At 42.0% G+C, this 20107-nt stretch overlaps 1 protein-coding gene across 2 annotated transcripts in view; it reads right to left on the reverse strand.

Moving 5' to 3' along the window:
* Nucleotides 1–100: 100 nt before the first annotated feature.
* The window catches only part of SH3BGRL (SH3 domain binding glutamate rich protein like), a 41044-nt gene continuing 21037 nt past the window's right edge, over nucleotides 101–20107 (reverse strand). Inside the window, exons 2-4 of one of the 2 annotated variants that reach the window (XM_058196677.1) lie at nucleotides 5435–5620; nucleotides 4604–4684; nucleotides 101–3222 (exon numbers count right to left, since the gene is read on the reverse strand). In XM_058196677.1, the coding sequence (XP_058052660.1) occupies nucleotides 3190–3222; nucleotides 4604–4684; nucleotides 5435–5620 (300 nt within the window). In that variant the 3' untranslated portion in view covers nucleotides 101–3189. Of the gene's footprint in view, nucleotides 3223–3996; nucleotides 4104–4603; nucleotides 4685–5434; nucleotides 5621–20107 lie in introns of those variants that run through there. The other variant, XM_058196676.1, reaches the window with a different exon arrangement.

The raw sequence follows: 20107 nt of genomic DNA on the forward strand, positions 1-20107 counted from the left end.
GGTTGGAGACCCCTGGCATAGAGGACATCAAACGAAGATGGACTTATAGGGTTAGTATAATAACAAGAGACTGCTTAAAAGAAATTAAGAGTATAACAAATTTGAGTTAAAATATACTCATTTAATGCAAAATTAATGAGATTTGAGCACAGGGTTATTCCAACAGGAATAGGAAATTAAACATTAAGACTCTAAGAGATAAGATGGTTGTCTAACACAGGCTTTCCAATAGCAATGAATTAGGAACCCAAGGTATATTTAGATCAATATACTGGAGTGAAAAACTTTGTTTGGGGAACCGTTTTCAGCCACTGGATACAGGATTTCTCCCGTCTTGAATTTCTTAACCATCAAAACCCATCTCAAACCTGCAGGGTGTTCTCTGTCCAATCTGAGCCCAGAGCCAGGACAACTAGGAATGATCATTTGTGCAAAAGCATATACCGTATTTTTCTGAGTATAAGACACTCCGGACTATAGGACACACCTATCTTTTTTGGGGAGGAAAACAAGAAAAAAAAATCTGCCTCTGTCTCCCAGCAATTTGCCTCCTTGCAGCAAACAGCCTGCTTCAGCTTCAGCACAGCCTGATTAGCGCAAGCAGCTGATTGTCAGTTGGACAGGCCTCCCGACCATCAGCTGTTTCAGGCTGCAGGAATTGCCATAGCCTATTGCCACCTCCGTGTGCCCCATTTTCCACCCATTCCGGGCAGTGGGGATTGGAATGGGCGGAAAATGGGGTGCGTGGAGGCCGAAAACAGGGCACGCAGAGGCTGAAAATGGGATGAGGAGGCCGAAAATGGGGCACGTGGAGGTGGCAATAGGCAATGGCAATCCCTGCAGCCTGAAACAGCTGATGGTCAGGAGGCCAATCCAACTGACAATCAGCTGTTTGCACTAATCAGGCTGTGCTGAAGCTGAAACAGGCTGTTTGCTGCAAGGAGGCAAATTGCTGGGAGGCAGGGGCCAAAGGATGGGGGCAGATGGGTGAGGCTACATTTGGTGTATAAGATGCACCCAAATTTTCACCCTCTTTTGTGGGGGGGGGGGGAGAGTGTGTCTTATACTCCGAAAAATACGGGTAATATGAACTATGTAGAGATGGTCCTTATTTTTGAAATCCAGAACTGGTAAAACCAGACATGCTACATTGGCATTTCTCAACCTTCGCAACTTTAAGATGGGTGGACTTCAATTCCCAGAATTCCCCAGTCAGCCATGATATGGAATTCTGGGAGTTGAAATCTGCCCATCTTAAAAAGTTGCCAAGATTGAAAAATATTGCTCTACATACTGCAGATTTCCAAAGAAAAACACCATACTAAACATTTTTTCAGAAAATGACACAAGTCAAGCTGTCACACAAAAGAGAAGCAATTACTGTATCTTGACTCTCAAAGGCCTCTTGAAAGCTAACACAGATAAAATAATGCAGATGTTATAAAGTTAGCCAACTCCTGCAGAACTTGGATTCTGGAGGGAACCATGTCAACTGGTAGGAATCTTAGAATTTTTTTTTAAAAAAACCCTCATATCGATTTGTGTATTTATCTGCATGTATTATTAAGTGGGAAAGGGAATATTTGGATGGAGTCATCTACATTAACTTTGGTCCTCCACATGGGCTGAGAATACAACCTCCATGAGATAAAAAGGCAACATACATCTATCTACCTGTGGAGTTCCTGATGTTCCCTGAGCTTGATTATGTCTGAATATGATTTGTTATGATTTGACTAAATAATATCATCAATGCTCTTTTTTTATATAGCTTGTCTTGCCAGTGTGGCTAGGTGTGTGGTTTTCTCCTTGGTACTTCCTTGATTAGGGTCATATTTTCTGCATATATATATATATATATATGCTGTTATATTCCTTTCTATTGGATATATCTATCTTGATATAATTTGATTAAGGCTTTGAGATTCAGTTGCATTTCTACAACTTTCCAAATCCATAGGAGGGAGACACACGTTTTTCAATATTACTTGCAACTAATACGTTTATTGGGGTGAGGTTCTTGCCCATATCTTTGATCATTGTTGCACTTTGTGAAAATACTAGGAGTTTGACAAACTGCTAAAGGTAACTTCACAGCATTGAAAAACCAGACTGAAAAATCAATTGAATTTCCTGTATTATAAGCTTCATTCCTGCATAATGACTTTTATTCAGTTTTATTTCATATTGGACCCTTGATTTTAACATATCTCATCTTGCACAGAAAACGTTTTACAAGCTCAACGTATCAAACTAAGTTTTATTCTAATTCATAATTACTTGACCTTGTTCCTTAATAATAATAAAAAAAAATAACAAAAGTATTTTGGCCCCATATTACACTTGCTTCACATTCTAGAGAAATAAGAACTATTTTGTTGTTTTCATAAATCCAGAAGGTTAGAAATGTACGTTTTACTGAGACAGCACAAAAATCTTGCCTTTCCCTAAGACAGTTATTGTGATCAATATTGTGATAAATGATCAACCCTGGCAAATCCTGCCCTGATTCCATCAAATGAGACTCCAATGGCATCAACCAACGTTACAAAACAACAACTCTACAAACATCCTAACCACATCAGGTCCTTGCAACTTCGGCTATGCGACATTGCAACTTTTTAGAAATAGCCATTAAAAAAAAAAAGTCAACTTTAGGACATCCTATTTGTCATTTCGGTTTTTCAAGCAGTAGAGGCACTAGGGTTTATTAATAAACATTTTTGCAGCTAGATTTTCTCTGCATCTGCGAATATAATCACAGATCTGTGTCACGGAGAGCAAAAATACAATGTTTTTGTTAATTTTACCAAAAAAAGGGGGGGATTGAGGATTTTTATGCAATTGACAGGGAATAAATCATATCCACTGCAAGAGTCAAAATTCAATCAAGGGTTTCTAGAAGCTTCATTTAATTTCTCTCTCTCTCTCTCTCATTGTGGCACATTTGTATTTATTATTATCATCATCATCATCATTCATAACGATAATACTATTTGGTGTTGCTTCCTGTTAATCCTACGTGGCAGAATATTGCAGAGAGCAGCCAGTAATTTTGAAAAGAAACCTTCGTTCCTTTTTCCTCCAAGCGCATTGCTTTTTGCTATTGTAAGGGAGACAAGCTGTAGGATTTTCTCTTGGCAGAATTTTTAAGGCTTGAGGCTTGGGAGGAAGGGAGGGAGGGAGGACTCAGACCCCTTGTTTTGCTTGCGCTTCTGCCTCCTGTGGAGAGACGACGAGAGAAATAATTAGCCAGGTTGATTTTTTTAAGAAATAAAATAGAACAATCCGGTCACCTGTACCAGGTAGTCCTTGACTCACGACCATAGCTGAACCCAAAATTGATAAAGTTGATAAGTTGATAAGTTAGTAACCCGGCTGTTCCGTGAATCTGGCTTTTACTTGTCGGAAGGTCGCCAAAGGGGATCAGTAACAGAGTTGGAAGGGATCTTGGAGGTCATCTAGTCCAACCCGCCCTGCTCACGCCGACCTTGGGACATAGCAACCGTCATAAATATGAACCAGTTGCCAAGCATTTGAATTTTGATCATGTGACCATGGGGATGCTGCAAAGGTTGTAAAGATCTTTGGACCTTTCGCCGTGAGCTGAAAACGCATTTATTTATTCAAGCGGGACTGGCATAATATTTATAATATTTTTAATATTTTTAATATTTAAAAAAAAATTTTTTTTTTAACTGGGGTTTTATTATTATATGGTTTATAATTTTAAATTTTAAACTTAAATGTGGCCATTTCTTTTCTAAATATGCTCGGTTTTAAATTGTCGTTTTAATTGTACATTTCTGTGTTTTTTATCTTTTGGCTGTATACCGCCCTGAGTCCTTCGGGAGAAGGGCGGTATAAAAATTTAATAAATAAAATAAATAAAATAAAATAAACTGTGAACAACCGTCATACATCACTTTTTTCAAGGCTGTCATAACTTTGAAAGGTCACTAAATGAACTGTTGTAAGTCGAGGACTACCTGCATTAGTTTCAATAGCTGTTGGAGCAGGACAAGACCCAATCAACGGTGTGTGGCCTTTGATAAACCAAACCTCCCAAAGAAATTCTTCCTGTTCACAATGCAATTCACGTTCTTATTTTGGTCAGAGATAAGACAAGGAAGAAAAATTACATCCATTTCAGTAATACCACTGAAGCTTTTAAGAGGAAAAGAAAGATAATCAAAAGCTAGGATGGTTAACATATTATATATTGGAACAGTTAAACTATTTCTATTAAAAATTCTTAGTATTCATCCTAAGAACAGACTAAACGGGCAGTCTCCAAACAAGGAGGTAAAAAACAGATGAAGATAAAATAAACAAAGAAGCTTTTCAACCTTAAAATATAAAAGGTGAATTCTCAGGTAAGTTTACCGATGCTCAGCATAACCCGAGTATCTTTTTGCAAATTTTAACTGCTGCCAGAGAAAACCTAGCGCTGTTTCATGTAATAAATAGTTTCTTATCGGAGAGGAGAAAATTCAGAAATAAAGTTCTTATGGTGAGAGGAAATGCATTTAAAATGCAATGCTTGCATTTTAGACTTTCAAACCACAGGAAACAGTGTTCAAGCAACTGTGGCAATACCTACCTTTGAACCAGGTGGGGCAGTCAAGCCTAGAAAAGCATAGACGGCATTATTCTCTCTAGCTTCAAAGAAAGCATCATAATCCTTTGGGATGAGAGAGGGAAGAAAAGAAAAATCAGTATATAGCCTTTAAGAACCAGTTTGTAGTATTTGATCTTTTGGGGAATATATATTAATATATATATATTAATATATTTCCCATTTTTTCATGGAAGCAGAGGAACCAATCCGACACCTAACTGAGCTCTGAACAGAAGCTGGCTAGATGATTATTTTCAAAAGACATCCTAGAATTTCATCTTAACATTCAATAAGGTGAAGGTAAAGGTTCCCCTCGCAGAGATGTGCTAGCTGTTCCCAACTCGAGGGGGCGGTGCTCATCTCCGTTTCAAAGCCGAAGAGCCAGCGCTGTCCGAACACATCTCTGTGGTCATGTGCCGGCATGACTAAATGCCAAAGGCGCAAGGAACGCTGTGACCTTCTCACCAAAGGTGGTCCCTATTTTTCTACTTGCATTTTTTACATGCTTTCGAACTGCTAGGTTGGCAGAAGCTGGAACAAGTAACGGGAGCTCACCCCGTTACACGGCACTAGGGATTCAAACCGCTGAACCGCCGACCTTTCGATCAACAAGCCACTAAGTCACCGTGTCTCTTTCAAATGAAGTAGACCTGGCATTTCTCCTCTAGTGTGACCTTCCACCTCACTCCATCCCAAAAGTTACTTGTAAATGATGTGGCCCTTTGAGGCAAGGAGTCTAGATTTGAGGCTTATAGAATAAAGCTTCCTAGCAGATTTTCAACACAAATGAAGAAGATGGAAGCCGTTGCTCACCCCAAGGTACTGGCTGTCGTTAAAGATTCGCGGAGGCAATGGATTCCCGGCGGCTGGCCGACACTCTTCTGGGACGTTCTCCCTCATCCATTTGCGATTTTCTTCGTTGGCCGCAATGTCTTTCTCTTCAAACTCAATCTTATTGACTTCCAAGAAGCCAATCACATCTTGCTGCTGCTTTTTAATCTAGGACAAAGATATATGAATCAATGACTTTTTAATTCCTTCTCTGTGTGAAGGTGGAGAAGGACAATCCATCTCGCAGATGCTACTGTGCACACAATGTCCTTCAACGTGTACGGAGGCAGACCTGATACTGGTGAGAGAAAATTAGCATTAGCACTTAGAATTATATACCGCTTCACAGTGCTTTTACAGCCCTCTCTAAGCAGTTTACAGTCAGCATTTTGCCCCCAACAATCTGGGTCCTCATTTTACCGACCTCGGAAGGATGGAAAGGCTGAGTCGACCTTGAGCCTGGTGAGATTTGAACTGCCAAATTGCAGGCAGCCGGCAGTCAGCAGAAGTAGCTTGCAGTACTGCATTCTAACCACTGCGCCACCACATCTCTTGTTGACGTGCTGTCGATGTAGCCCAATACTGGGTGTATGTCAGGGGTGTAATGCTCCCGGTTCGGACTGGATTGCCCAATCTGGTAGCGATGGCAGCAGGTGGTTTGGAGAACCAGTAGCAAAAATCCACACACACCCATGCCCAGCTGAGCTGCGTGATCATCAGAGGATTTTTTTTTTCTTTTAAAAGCATTTTTTCTTAGGCCGAAAAAAGCTTTTAAAAATTAAAAAAAAAAACCTCTAATGATTGCGCAGCTCAGCTGGGATCGTCAGAGCCTTTTTAAAGCATTTTTTCTACAACCTCTTCAGCCAAAGAGATTGTAGAAAAAATGCTTTTAAAAATAATAATAAAAAAAAGTTGGCCACACCCACCCAGTCACATTACCCCACCACCAAGCCATGCCCACACAACCGGTAGTAGAAATTTTACATTTTACCACTGGTGTATGTCATTTAGTTTTAATCCTATTTATCCTATATACTTTTAACACATTATATTTCTATGATTTATTTTATACCTATTTTACTGGCTCAGTGTTGAATGTTGTATGTTTATAAATTGAAGGTGATTCTGATGGGAATAAAAAAAGGAAGTTCCTTCTGGCTCCCTCTAGTGTCCAACTTTTAAAATCTCATCCTATTTTTTTTTTTAAAGAGAATTCAGAACAAAAATATTTTCCCATGGGAAGGATTCTTATATTAATTCCAAAATCTTATTTAAAATCCATCTGGATCCTTTATCTATTTGTAACTTTCTGAAATCAAACTAATAACCCTTTTGCTGTTTATTTCAAAAGAAAAAAAATCTTTAAATTCCTTAAACCTGTATTTAAAACTTATTTTGCTAAGAATTAAAAGGCACTCAACCTATATATAGAGAGAGAGCAATAGAGGAAATCTGGACATGCCTATGTCCTACATTTCCTCCACAATCACAAGACAATATACACAGCCATTGTGTTTCCATTTTCCCCACAACCACAAGTTGTGAGCTTTTAATCTCAGGGTGAACCAGAAAGTGAAAGTCTCCAGTCCTGGTTCAAGACCTTGCCCATTTTACCCCATGGTTTATTTCATAATAAAGGAAACACACACATTTGCTTGGGTTTTCTGTTCTTGTCAGAGTTTATGCAACCTTGCCCATACAATGTTTAAGCCTGCACACAGTGTTGGGATTCAAATAATTTAACAACCAGTTCTCTGCCTTAATGACCAGCTTGGTGGGCGTGGCTTGGTGGTCATGTGACCATGTGGGCATGGCCAACTCAACATCACTTACATCGATGAGCGCTTCGCCTTAGCTGTTAAAATGTAATAAGGGTTAACCACAGAGGCAGTTTCTGTAAGCAGGGCAATAAAGATTAGGCTAGAAATGAGGGGAAGATTGCCTTATACACTGTAAGCCGCCCTGAGTCTTCGGAGAAGGGCGGGGTATAAATGTAAACAAACAAAACAAAACAAAAACACCACCAGAATGTTTTCTTCCTGCCTTCCTTGCAGGATTAGCCCTGTAAAGTGGGAAAAAAAACAAAATAAGATTTCTTCTACCAACCGGTTCTCCCAACTGCTTAGAAAGTTAATAACCGGTTCTCCCGAATAGGTGCGAACCAGCTGAATCCCACCACTGCCTGCACACATTGGTTCATCTGAATGGTACTATTTATTACAGTTACCTGAACATGCATAATTACTCAGTTTCTGGACAGGAAGCCTTAACTGTTGTTTTTTTCCATGAACAATTTTCTTCTTGGAGTGAAAATGTTCAATTATAGTCTCCAACCTTTCCTTCCATTGCTTCAGAGACATGAATGATTATAAGGAATCTGGTTGTTAACAAGGAAACTGTGGACTTCAAGCCACGCACCTGATCCCTCTTGATCAGCCTTATGCTCAGGAAGCCAGAGTAGAGAGCGGCTGGCTAGAAGCTAATGAGAAAATCAGAACTGAAGAGGTGACATTACTTCTAATTCAAGCCAGATGCAGGACTTTCCTCCAGCAGCCTTTCCATATATGGGCAAGCAAATACACTCTAGTCCTCCAACCAAACAGATGTGAGAGCAGCAGAGAGGCAAACTAACTCCAAATATGGTTGCTGAGCTGTCTGGTATGTAAGGAAGACAAATTGAAAGAGGAAATGAGGGGAAGAAATGCAAGTCAATTCTTTGGCTTCACAATGGACAGTTGCAATGGGCTGATTTTGGATCCATGGGTATTTGAGGAACATTAGGGTCAAAGAGAAAGATGTGTAAAGAAGGATGAGAAGGTGGACTGACATGACTTCAACCCCTAGGAACACACACAGTCTTATGGTGTAAAAGATCTCATAGAGCAGGGGTCACCAATCTTTTGGACCTCAGGGACCACTAAATTCATAATTTTAAATCCTGTGGACCACTAATATGATCTGCCTAATGACCGGCTGGGTGGGCATGGCTAGGTGGGCATGTGACTGGGTGAGCATGGCCAACTTGATGTCACTCATGTCGAGGGATGCCTTGCGGGACTCTACTTGCCCGTCTCCTCCCACCCACTCCTCGCCTCCTTGCCCGGGTCCTTAGGGCCCCAACAGGAAGCAGTTGTTGGAGCTAAGCAGCCACCACGAGAAAGAGTTGGCAAAACAGCTCAATTCAAATTGGATCTGGCTGAGAAGGAGGCTCAGCAGAAGCACCTCACTGAGGACTAGGAGCATAGGCTTTCTAAGCAGAGGGAAGACCTGCGGGAGTGCAAGGCCAGGTACCGGCACCTGCAGGCTCAGTGGGCTGAGATGGCCAGCCAGTTCCAGGCCATGATGTAGTCCCACGAGACCCTCCGGCTTTTCACCACCAGTGACGCTTCCCTCCAGCCTTCGCCCAAAGCCCCACACCAGGAGGCTGAAGCAGACCCCCCCCAGGTTAGAATTTCTGCCCTCTGACCTGCACAAAAAGACCCCGAAGGGGGAGACTTTACAGCAACAAAAACGTTCGTTGCACGTATCTGTCCCAGGGGCCATAGTTTGAGTACGCCTCATTTTCAACGAGAAAGACATAGACTTTCAACAAGAAAGACACAGACTTCAGAGGATAATTAGAACTGCAGAAAAAATAATTGCTACCAACCTGCCTTCCATTGAGGACCTGTATACTGCACGAATCAAGAAGAGGGCCATCAAAATATTTACAGATCCCTCACATCCAGGACATAAACTGTTTCAACTCCTATCCTCAAAACGACGCTATAGAGCACTGCACACCAGAACAACTAGATACAAGAACAGTTTTTTCCCTAACACCATCACTCTGCTAAACAAATAATTCTCTCAACACTGTCAAACTATTTACTAAATCTGCACTACTATTAATCTTCTCATCGTTCCCATCACCCATCTCTTTCCACTTATGACTGTATGACTGTAACTTTGTTGCTGGCAATCCTTATGATTTATATTGATATATTGATCATCATTTGTGTTGTAAATGTTGTACCTTGATGAACGTATCTTTTCTTTTATGTACACTGAGAGCATATGCACCAAGACAAATTCCTTGTGTGTCCAATCACACTAGGCCAATAAAAAATTCTATTCTATTCTATTCTATTCTATTTAATCCAATATTAAAAATGCAAATAATTTTTCTGGGGACCACCAAAAAAATTTCACAGAACACCAGTTGGTGACCGCTGGTCTACAGCAGGAGTCTCCAATCTTGGCAACTTGTGGACTTCAACTCCCAGAATTCCTGAGCAAAAAAAAATTGGGAATCTGAAGTCCACAAGTCATGAAAGGGTTATGGTTCCCCACCCTTGGTCTAGAAGAAAAAGTGCTCCTTCAGTTGGGAACTCTTTATGGCTATTACTTAAATAATGCAGCCTTTTCTCTAATGGACCAGAACGGCACTGTTCCAGAGCCATGGGCATTTCGCTATCTGCTTCCTGCAGATTTACTCTCCCGATTTATGCTTGGCAACATTCCTTTAAGTCACAAATTGTCTCGAAAAGTTTAGAGCGGAAACAACTCAATGCAGGAGTGAGCTTGAGTCAGTCTGGAAGGAAAAGCAATAGGCAAGCAAAAGAAACTTGGAATAGTGATGGGCTGATTTAGAGGGGACATGTCAGCCCCCCTCCCCAAGAACCAAGAAAGACTTGTGGAATTAGAAGTAAGAACTCCACAGTGAGAAGCTTCTTTTATTGTTCTTTTTGTTGTTAGTTGCAAAGTCGTGTCCAACCCATCGCGACTCCATGGACAACATTCCTCCAGGCTTTCCTGTCCTCTACCATCCTCTGAAGCCCATTTAAGCTCACGCCGACTGCTTCAGTGACTCCATCCAGCCACCTCATTCTCCGTCGTCCCCTTCTTCTTTTGCCCTCAATCGTTCCCAGCATTAGGCTCTTCTCCAGTGAGTCCTTCCTTTTCATTCGGTAGCCAAAGGATTTGAGTTTCCTCTTCAGGATCTGGCCTTCTAAAGAGCAGTCAGGGTTGATCTCCTCTAGGACTGACCGGTTGGATCGCCTTGCAGTCCAAGGGACTCGCAGGAGTCTTCTCCAGCACCAGAGTTCAAAGGCCTTGTTTCTTTGGCGCTCAGCCTTCCTTATGGTCCAACTTTCACAGTCATCCATTGCAACTGGGAAAACCATCGCCTTGACTATACGCACTTTTGTTGGCAGGGTGATGTCTCTGCTTTTTAGAATGCTGTCTAGATTTGCCATAGCTTTCCTCCCCAGGAGCAAGCGTCTTTTAATTTCTTGGCTGCGGTGATCTTGGAGCCCAGGAAAATAAAATCTGTCATTACCTCCATTTCTTCCCCATCTATCTGCCAGGAATTGAGAGGGCCAGATGCCTTGATCTTAGTTTTCTTAATGTTGAGTTTCAAGCCAACTTTTGCACTCTCCTCCTTCACCCGCATCAAGAGGTTCTTTAGTTCCTCTTCGCTTTCTGCCATTAGAGTGGCATCATCTGCATATCTGAAGTTGTTGATATTTCTTTTGGCAATCTTAATTCCAATTTTTGAGTCCTCTAGCTCTGCCTTTCTCCTGATGTGCTCTGCATATAAGTATTGTTCTTTACCTAGAGATAGAAATCTTACCCAAACTAAAACAACTACAAGTAGTTCTCAACTTACAACCATTTGTTTAGTGACCATTCAAAGTCACAACGGCACTGAAAAAAGCAACATGACCAGTTTTCACACTTATGACCACTGCAGTATTCTCAGAGTCACTTGATCAAAATTTGGATGCTTGGCAACTGATTCACATATATGACGGTTGCAGTGTCCCAGACCTTCTGACAAACGAAGTCAATGGGGAAGCCAGATTCCATTCCCCACTATCCTGTCAGAGCTGAAGAAGCTTCTTGAATGAAAAGCAAAACGTCTTCAAAAGAAAAAAAACAAGAGAAGTCCAGTTGCCTCCTGAAAAAGCAGATTTGGAACAACTGTGACCTGGATGACTGAGAATCTCTACAGACTTTTAGCTATACAATTTGGGATGAATACCCTTTCAGTGGTGTGGGAGTAGGAATGGATTTCCAGAGGAAAAAATTGCAGACTACAGAAGCCAGGAGCCCCACTCAGGTGACCCTGAGGACACAGCTAAACCTCCGAGTGGCCTCAATGACCCTCTACAAGGATGCAAATGATCAGCTGTCTGCAAGGAATATAAATCCTTCCATTCCCCACTATTAAGACAGTATACAAGACAGACACAGACTTCAGAGGATAGTTAGAACTGCAGAAAAAACAATGGCTACCAACCTGCCTTCCATGGAGGACCTGTATACTGCACGAGTCAAAAAGAGGGCTGTGAAAGTATTTACAGATCCCTCACATCCTGGACATAAACTGTTTCAACTCCTACCCTCAAAACGACGCTCTAGGAAACTGCACACCAGAATAACTAAACACAAGAACAGTTTTTTCCCAAATGCCATCACTCTGCTAAACAAATAATTCCCTCAACACTGTCAAACTATTCACTAAGTCTGCACTACTATTAATCTTCTCATCATTCCCATCACCCATCTCCTTCCACTTACAACTGTATGACTGTAACTTTTTTGTTTGTATCCTTACGATTTATATTGTTTCCTGATTGCTTATTTATACCCTATGACTATCATTAAGTATTGTATCATTAAGTGTTAAATTTGCACCCTATGGCTATCATTAAGTGTTGTAAGTGTTGTACCTTGACGAAGGTATCTTTTCTTTTATGTGCAATGAGAGCATATGCATCAAGACAAATTCCTTGTGTGTCCAATCACACTTGGCCAATAAAAAATTCTATTCTATTCTATTCTATCCCGTCAGAGCTGAAGAAGCTTCTTTGGATGAGCAGCGAAACGGTCTTCAAAGAAAAAACAAGGAAGTCTACTTGCCTCCTGAAAAAAGCAACTGTGACCTGGATGACTGAGAATATCTATAAACTTTTAACTGTGTTAAATAGCTCACTAGAAAAAGAAACTACAAGCAAAAAAATGCCCAAAAACTTTCCTGTAGACATTTGCAACCTGGTTTCTGACAGTCTTATTCCCAACAGACTCGGAAGAGGTGAGGTCAGAGGTGGGCTGCTGGGGGTTCACAAGGGTTCAGGAGAACCTTTAGCTAAGTGCAGTTCGGAGAACCCCCACATCCCACTCCTGGCTATCCCCGTCCACACCGCCTCTTCCCTCCCAGGAGTCCCCACGTGGCCCGTTTTGGATGCAAGTAAGTGCAGGGCGCACACGGTGGTTCAGGGAGGGCAAAAAATGGGCCTACTGGAAGTTCCGGAGCCTGGGGAAGTGGTTTTCACCTTTCCAGAGGCTCAAGGAAACCCTCCAGAGCCTGGGGGGGCAAAAATGCGCCCCCCCACCGTGGTGCAGGAGGCTGACTAGGCCATGGCCACCATCGCCACGCCCACCCAGCAACCGGGCAGAGAACCCCTTGCTAAATTTTTTGAAGCCCACCCTGGGTGAGGCTGAGCAAAGGTGCTCCAATTTGTTCCAGCTAAAGCAGTGGTAGTCAACCTGATCCCTACCGCCCACTAGTGAGCCTTCCAGCTTTCATGGTGGGTAGTAGGGGTTTTGTCTGATACTGAAGCACTTTCCTTTTTTTTAATTTAATGGACTTTTTAAAAAAAATTCATAGCATTATTTAAAAACATTTTCATTAGGTTTTCATAAAATTCCCTGTGACAATGTACATTTCTGAAAATATACTATTTGTATCACCCAGGCATAAGTCTAGTTCACGTTACTTAAGTGAAACTAAATGGCGCTATAATGCGACCGCAAACAAAAGAGCCTCGTCCCAGAATAGCTCGCGCATCTCCCCCCACACCACCCAGCTGTAACAGACAAGCAGAGCTGGTAGGCTGCGCCCCCCCCAAACCGAATCCACGATGCGCGAGAGGCATGTGCAGACGACAATACATGGCGCATTACTGTGGAACCGGTGGGCAGTTAGAAAATTTTACTACTAACAGAGATACAAAAGTGGGCGGTAAGTATAAAAAGGTTGACCACCCCCGAGCTAAAATGTTGGCTTTCTCCAGAACAGGGGTTGACGCACTTGAACTAACGCTTGTTTTTAAGACAGTTGATCTCCTCCATCTTTTAAAATGTAGGAATTCCCTGACCGGGCTCATTCAACCTTCTTTGGCTGCGGCCTCCAGCCTCCGTCCATTCAAACGGCTCGGACTTCTGCTGATAGAGCTTAGAACAGGCCTTCCTTTCAAACGAGAGGGGGAGGGAGGGGGGGAAGAGGTGACAACAGGGAACAATGGACTGCTGCCAGGAGAAATTAATTTATCTGCAGGGAACTGAGCCAGCCTGCATGTTTTGCCTTTGTTTGACATTTAAAAGAACACTAGGAATGTGCTTACTGCTCCAGATTGAAAGTGCACCCAGCAAGAGCGCAGCTGAGAACTTGATGGGTTTCAGAGGAGAAGACAAGAGAAGCAGTTAGGAGGACATAAAGCCAACCAGTAAAAAACCCCAAGAAGCTTCCCTGCGCCGCCGCCCCCCCAAATAACGTCCTTGGCCACCAACTGTTATACCTGATGATCATTAAATCACAAGGAACTCTTTGGAATTAAAGGAATCTACCTTAACCTATCCAAGGTTAGGATATTTGGACATGCACTTTTTTTTTTTTGGAAGTTCTTGATTTCCTGGTGTTGGGTACACATTGCTTGCACCTTGCGGTAAGCAAAGCGCACAAAAATCTAAGGAATCTGTATTTGTGTTAACGGTGTACAAAGGTTTACAGGCCAGGAATGCAGGTAGGGTTCACATCAATGACACTGGGGTAAAAGCTGATTTGAATTAACATTTAAATCCATTCATATTAAGACTGCTGGAAGTGTAAAAATTATCCTCTATGGTGGACATGAGATAAAGCCAAATGCTAATGCAGTCTGTTATTAACAGCAGCTGCCTGCAATTACTGCAGGTTCTAGTCCCACCAGGCCCAAGGTTGACTCAGCCTTCCATCCTTTATAAGGTAGGTAAAATGAGGACCCAGATTGTTGGGGGCAATAAGTTGACTTTGTATATAAAAATACAAATAGAATGAAGACTATTGCTAACATAGTGTAAGCTGCCCTGAGTCTTCGGAGAATGGTGGGATATAAATGCAAAATAATAATAATAATAATAATAATAATAATAATAATAATAATAATAATAATAATAATAATAATAATAATAATAATAATAATAATAATAATAATTGGAGTACGATTCATATTTTAATACATTTTTTTTGGGAAATGGAGATAAAAATGAAACCAGAACTTTTCCTTTTGGGCTTAATAGAAAAAGAACTAGAGAAAAAAAAATTGGAATTTTGTTACTATATATCAGTGTAGTCAACCTGGTCCCTATCACCCACTAGTGGGCGTTCCAGCTTTCATGGTGGGCGGTAGGGGTTTTATCTGATACTGAAGCACTTTCTTTTAATTTAATTGACTTTTTTAAAAAAAATTCATAGCATTATTTAAAAACATTTTCATTAGGTTTTCATAAAATTCCCTGTGACAATTTAAATTTCTGAAAATATACTATTTGTATCGCCCGTGCATAAGTTTAGGTCACATTACGTAAGTGAATCTAAATGGCGCTATAGTGCGACCACAAACAAAAGAGCCTCGTCCCAGAATAGCTCGCGCATCTCCCCCCACACCACCCAGCTGTAACAGAGAAGCAGAGCTGGTAGCCGGCGCCCCCCCCCAACCCAATCCATGATGCGCGAGAAGCATGCGCAGATGACCATACACTTTATAAATCACCATTATTGTGGAACCGGTGGGCAGTTAGAAAATTTTCCTACTAACAGAGATACAAAAGTGGGCGGTAGGTATAAAAAGGATGACTACCCCTGCTATATACGTTGACAGCAGCAAGACTATTGCATGCACAAAAATGGAAGGACACTTCGATTCCCACTACGGACGAATGGTTGCAGAAATTGATGGAGATGGCTGAAATGGTAAAATGGACCACTTCGATTAAAGAAAAGAACACAAGTACTTTTGTTTCCACATGGAAACTGCTTCTGAACTTCGCAGTTGGTGTGGAGAAGAATGAAACTCTGACTTTGGGTTTTACCGATTAGACTGATAGATCTTCATAGAAATGACTTGTTCTAGTGGTGAGTTTAAAATTTTTTTACTACTGGTTCTGTGGGTGTGGCTTGGTGGGTGTGGCTTGGCAGGCGTGGAAGGGGAAGGTTACTGCAAAATCCCCATTTCCTCCTGATCAGCTGGGAATTGGGAGGCAGAGAATAGATCGGGGCGGCACCAGTCAGAATTTTTACTACCAGTTCTCCGAACTACTCAAAATTTCCGCTACCGTTCTCCAGAACTGGTCCGAACCTGCTGAAACCCACCTCTGACTTGTTCATACTCTTATGGAAAAGCAAAAACCTGTGATTTGATGTTAATGCCTTATGTTACTGCAACAGAGAGAGTTGGAAGTCAATGTTTCTTTTTCTTCCCCACTCCCACCCCATCTTTCCTCACTTTACTTCCCCCTTCCCTCCCCATTGCTTTTCTATTTACTTTGTATTTTGTATTTTACAATACTTTATATCTCAATCAAAATGTTAATGACAAGAGTTTTCCCCGGTTGTCTCAATCACATTATGATGGCAAAAGTAGGTGGAAATCCGGTAGCTATCTCCAAGAATTTAGGGAGCTTAAATCAGTGCTAAGGTTGTAGGTTGCATAGGTAAAGGTTCCCCTTGCACATACGTGCTAGTCGTTCCTGACTCTAGGGGACAGTGCACATCTCCGTTTCAAAACCGAAGGGCCAGCGCTGTCCGAAGACGTCTCCGTGGTCATGTGGCCGGCATGACTCAATGCCAAAGGCGCACGGAATGCTGTTACCTTCCCACCAAAGGTGGTCCCTATTTTTTCTACTTGCATTTTTACATGCTTTCGAAACTGCTAGGTTGGCAGAAGCTGGGACAAGTAACAGGAGCTCACCCCGTTACACGGCAGCACTAGGGATTTGAACCGCTGAGCTGCCGACCTTTCGATCGACAAGCTCAACATCCTACCCCTTGAGCCACCGCGTCCCTTTTTGTTCTAAATACAATTAGTCCTTGACTTACAAAAGTTCATTTAGTGACTATTCAAAGTTACAACAGCACTAAAAAAAGGTAGACTTATGACCGTTTTTTCACACTTAGACCTTTCTCAGCATCCCTCTGGTCATATGATCAAAATCTGGACTCTTGGCAACTGGCTCATATTGACGGTTGCTTGGCAACTGACTCATATTTATGACAGCTGCAGTGTCCCAAGGTCATGCGATCCCCTTTTGTGACCTTCTGACAAGCAAAATCAATGGGGAAGCCAGATTCACTTAACAACTGGGTTACTACTTGAACAATTGCAGTGATTCACTGAACAACTGGGGCAAGAAAAGTCATAAAATGGGGCAAAATTCACCGAGCAACTGTCTCGCTTAGCAACGGAAATTTTGGGTCCTAAGTCAAAGACTTCCTGTATTTGTTCCAATTAAGCAAAATGATAGCTTTCAATCTTCCTCTAGGCCAGATGTGGCATTGAACATCCTCAGTGGTTAAAGAACCTACCCTAGGCTTTTAAAAGATGTGATAGCAAAGAGATACATATTTCATAACTTTTGATCGTTGATGGGCTACTGCAAACACAGAACTCTCCCCTGAAGACAGAATCCTTTTGACGAAATCTCACATTTGGTTTGAAATCTGTGTGCAGAAAAAAAATGCACATTTTTGGGAGGACGGGAAAGTGGCAATCTTGGTAGATAGAACTAATTTGTGTAACTGACACAAAGGGTTTTGTTTTTTAATGCCCGCTTGTTCTACCCTACAGCATCCAGATCAACTCAGGGGTGAAATCTAAAAATTTCCCCTGCCGGTTCTGTGGGCGTGGCTTAATTGGTGGGTGTGGCTTGGTGGTCAGATGACTGGGTGGGTGTGGCCAATAACAATAAATAATAAAAATAATAAACAAAGTATAAAAAAACAATAAGAGGTACCAAAAACCAACTTTCACACTTTACACACACACAACACAACACAACTGACTCACACACAATGTAAAAGCAGCTGCACTTCACACTTCACACAGCCACAAAAAGCTCAAAAATCAACTTTCACACTTTACACACACACACAACTCACACACACACACAAAATACCACATACAACTTTCTGAGATTTTGTGTGTTTGTGTAGCTAGAGTGAAACACTACAGAAACACACCAAATCTCAGAAAGCTGCACAAATATTTTATTTTATTATTTTATTTTATTGTGGACTTCAATTCCCAGAGTTCCTCAGCCAGACAGCATTAATCACTCAGTGGTGAAATAGATTAGCTAAGTTTAGATTAGTTCTGTCTTGTGCTAAAAGCGAAACTGGGGCTTTCGGGCTGTGAGAAAAGCCATGAGGTCAATCAGTAATCAGGTAAGTGGCTTAGACTCTTTTAAAAGGAGTTTTTCTACATGTTTTCTACAGAAAACATGTCTTTTAAGGTTCTGCAGATGAGGAACTCAGGTGAGATCCCCAGAGTAGCCTTTAATTTTAATTTTAATTTTTAAGTTTAAAGGCTGCCGATCTCAGCTGAGGGGCGGGATCCTCAAAGGCTTTTTTTTACTTTTAAAGGCAGGTTTCGGCTGAAGCATAACCGGCTTTTAAAAGTAAAAAAAAAAAAAACTCTGCTGATGGTGCGGCTCAGCAGAGGCTGGGGGGGGGCAGGGATTTTTGCTACCGGTCCTCCAAACCAGCAGCTGCCATCGCTACCGGATCGCGCGATCCCGTCCGATCTGGGAGCATTTCACCCCGGATCAACTTAAAGGTAAAGGTTCCCCTTGCACATATGTGTTAATCCAAGGATCTGCAACCTTAAATACTCAAAGAGCCATTTGTACCCATTTCCCACAGAAAACAAAACACCAGGAGCCACAAAACCATTCCTGTGCCTGACTATTTCTTGAGTGGCCACAAAACTAGCATATGTAGTTGAATTAAACGTTCTGTTTTCTTCTGAAACTTTTCTTTTCTTGGATTTATTCATGGTTGGCCTACTGGGGGTTGAAAAGCTCAATAAACTGCAAGCCGGCAGGTGTCACACATTGGCGGTTGTGATGCATATTTTGAGTGACAGGGAGCCGCAGCAGAGGGGTGAAAGAGGCACATGCGGCTCCAGAGCTGCAGGTTGTTGACCCCTGTGCTAGTCATTCCCAACTCTAGGGGGCGGTGCTCATCTCTGTTTCAAAGCCGAAGAGCCAGCGCTGTCCGAAGACGTCTCCGTGGTCATGTGGCCAGCATGACTCAACGCCAAAGGCACACGGAACACTGTTACCTTCCCACCAAAGGTGGTCCCTATTTTCCTACTTGCATTTTTTACGAGCTTTCTAACTGCTAGGTTGACAGAAGCTGGGACAAGTAACGGGAGCTCACCCCATTACGTAGCACTAGGGATTCAAACCGCTGAACTAGCGACCTTTCGATTGACAAGCTCAGTGTCTTAGCCACTGAGCCACCACATCCCTAGTTCAACTTACAAGTATGTAAAAAAAAGTAAACTTGGGATTTTTAAAAAGAAAAAAATAACTAGATACATCTAAGCTTAGAAAGAAAGAAACACGAAGTCTGTTTATTATAGCTACATTAGCATTTGACTAAGATATCTGAACCCAGATCTTGAAAAACTATCTAGATCAGGGGTCTCCAACCTTGGTCCCTTTAAGACTTGTGGACTTCAACTCCCACAGTTCCTCAGCCAGCTTTGCTGAGCTTTGCTGGCTGAGGGACTTTGGGAGCTGAAGTCCACAAGTCTTAAAGGGACCAAGGTTGGAGACCCCTGATCTAGATGTTCATAGTATAAGCTCTGAAGTTGTTGCAGCATTTGCTGGACAAGCTTTTATTGGCCACTGTGGATGAATGCTGGACTAGATAGTCTTTTGGTCTAATCCAACCAGGTTCTTGATATGGTTCATCTAGTCATGAATAGATAATAATGAATAGATAATAATGGATGTGGTGGCTCAGTGGCTAAGATGCTGAGCTTGTCGATCGAAAGGTCGGCAGTTCGGCGGTTCGAATCCCTAGTGCTGCGTAACGGGGTGAGCTCCCGTTACTTGTCCCAGCTTCTGCCAAACTAGCAGCTTGAAAGCACGTAAAAACTGCAAGTAGAAAAATAGGGACCACCTTTGGTAGGAAGGTAATGGCATTTTGTGCGGCTTGGGTGTTGAGTCATGCCGGCCACGTGACCATGGAGACTTCTTCGGACAGCGCTGGTTCTTCGGCATTGAAACAGAGATGGGTACCGTCCCCTAGAGTCGGGAACGACTAACACATATGTGCGAGGGAAACCTTTATCTTTACCTTTATTCATGAATTAACTGATGAAGTAGACTATAGCCTAAACAAACTCTTCCTGCTATGGAACTGAGATCCTTTACGTTTTTCTAAGATGCCACAAGATTTAATGCATTTAATTTTAGGTTTCTTGGAAACTCCCAAAATAATAAGTCCTATTCCTCCCTAACAGTTGGTGACCGCTGGTTTAGAGAGGGCAGAAAATCCCTACGGAGCAGTATGTAAGTCTTAAGTGCTGTTACTATTGCTATCCCAAGCAGATGCTTACTTCC

This window comes from Ahaetulla prasina, chromosome 11 (genome assembly GCF_028640845.1).
Source record: "Ahaetulla prasina isolate Xishuangbanna chromosome 11, ASM2864084v1, whole genome shotgun sequence".
In the NCBI taxonomy this organism is placed as follows: domain Eukaryota; kingdom Metazoa; phylum Chordata; class Lepidosauria; order Squamata; family Colubridae; genus Ahaetulla; species Ahaetulla prasina.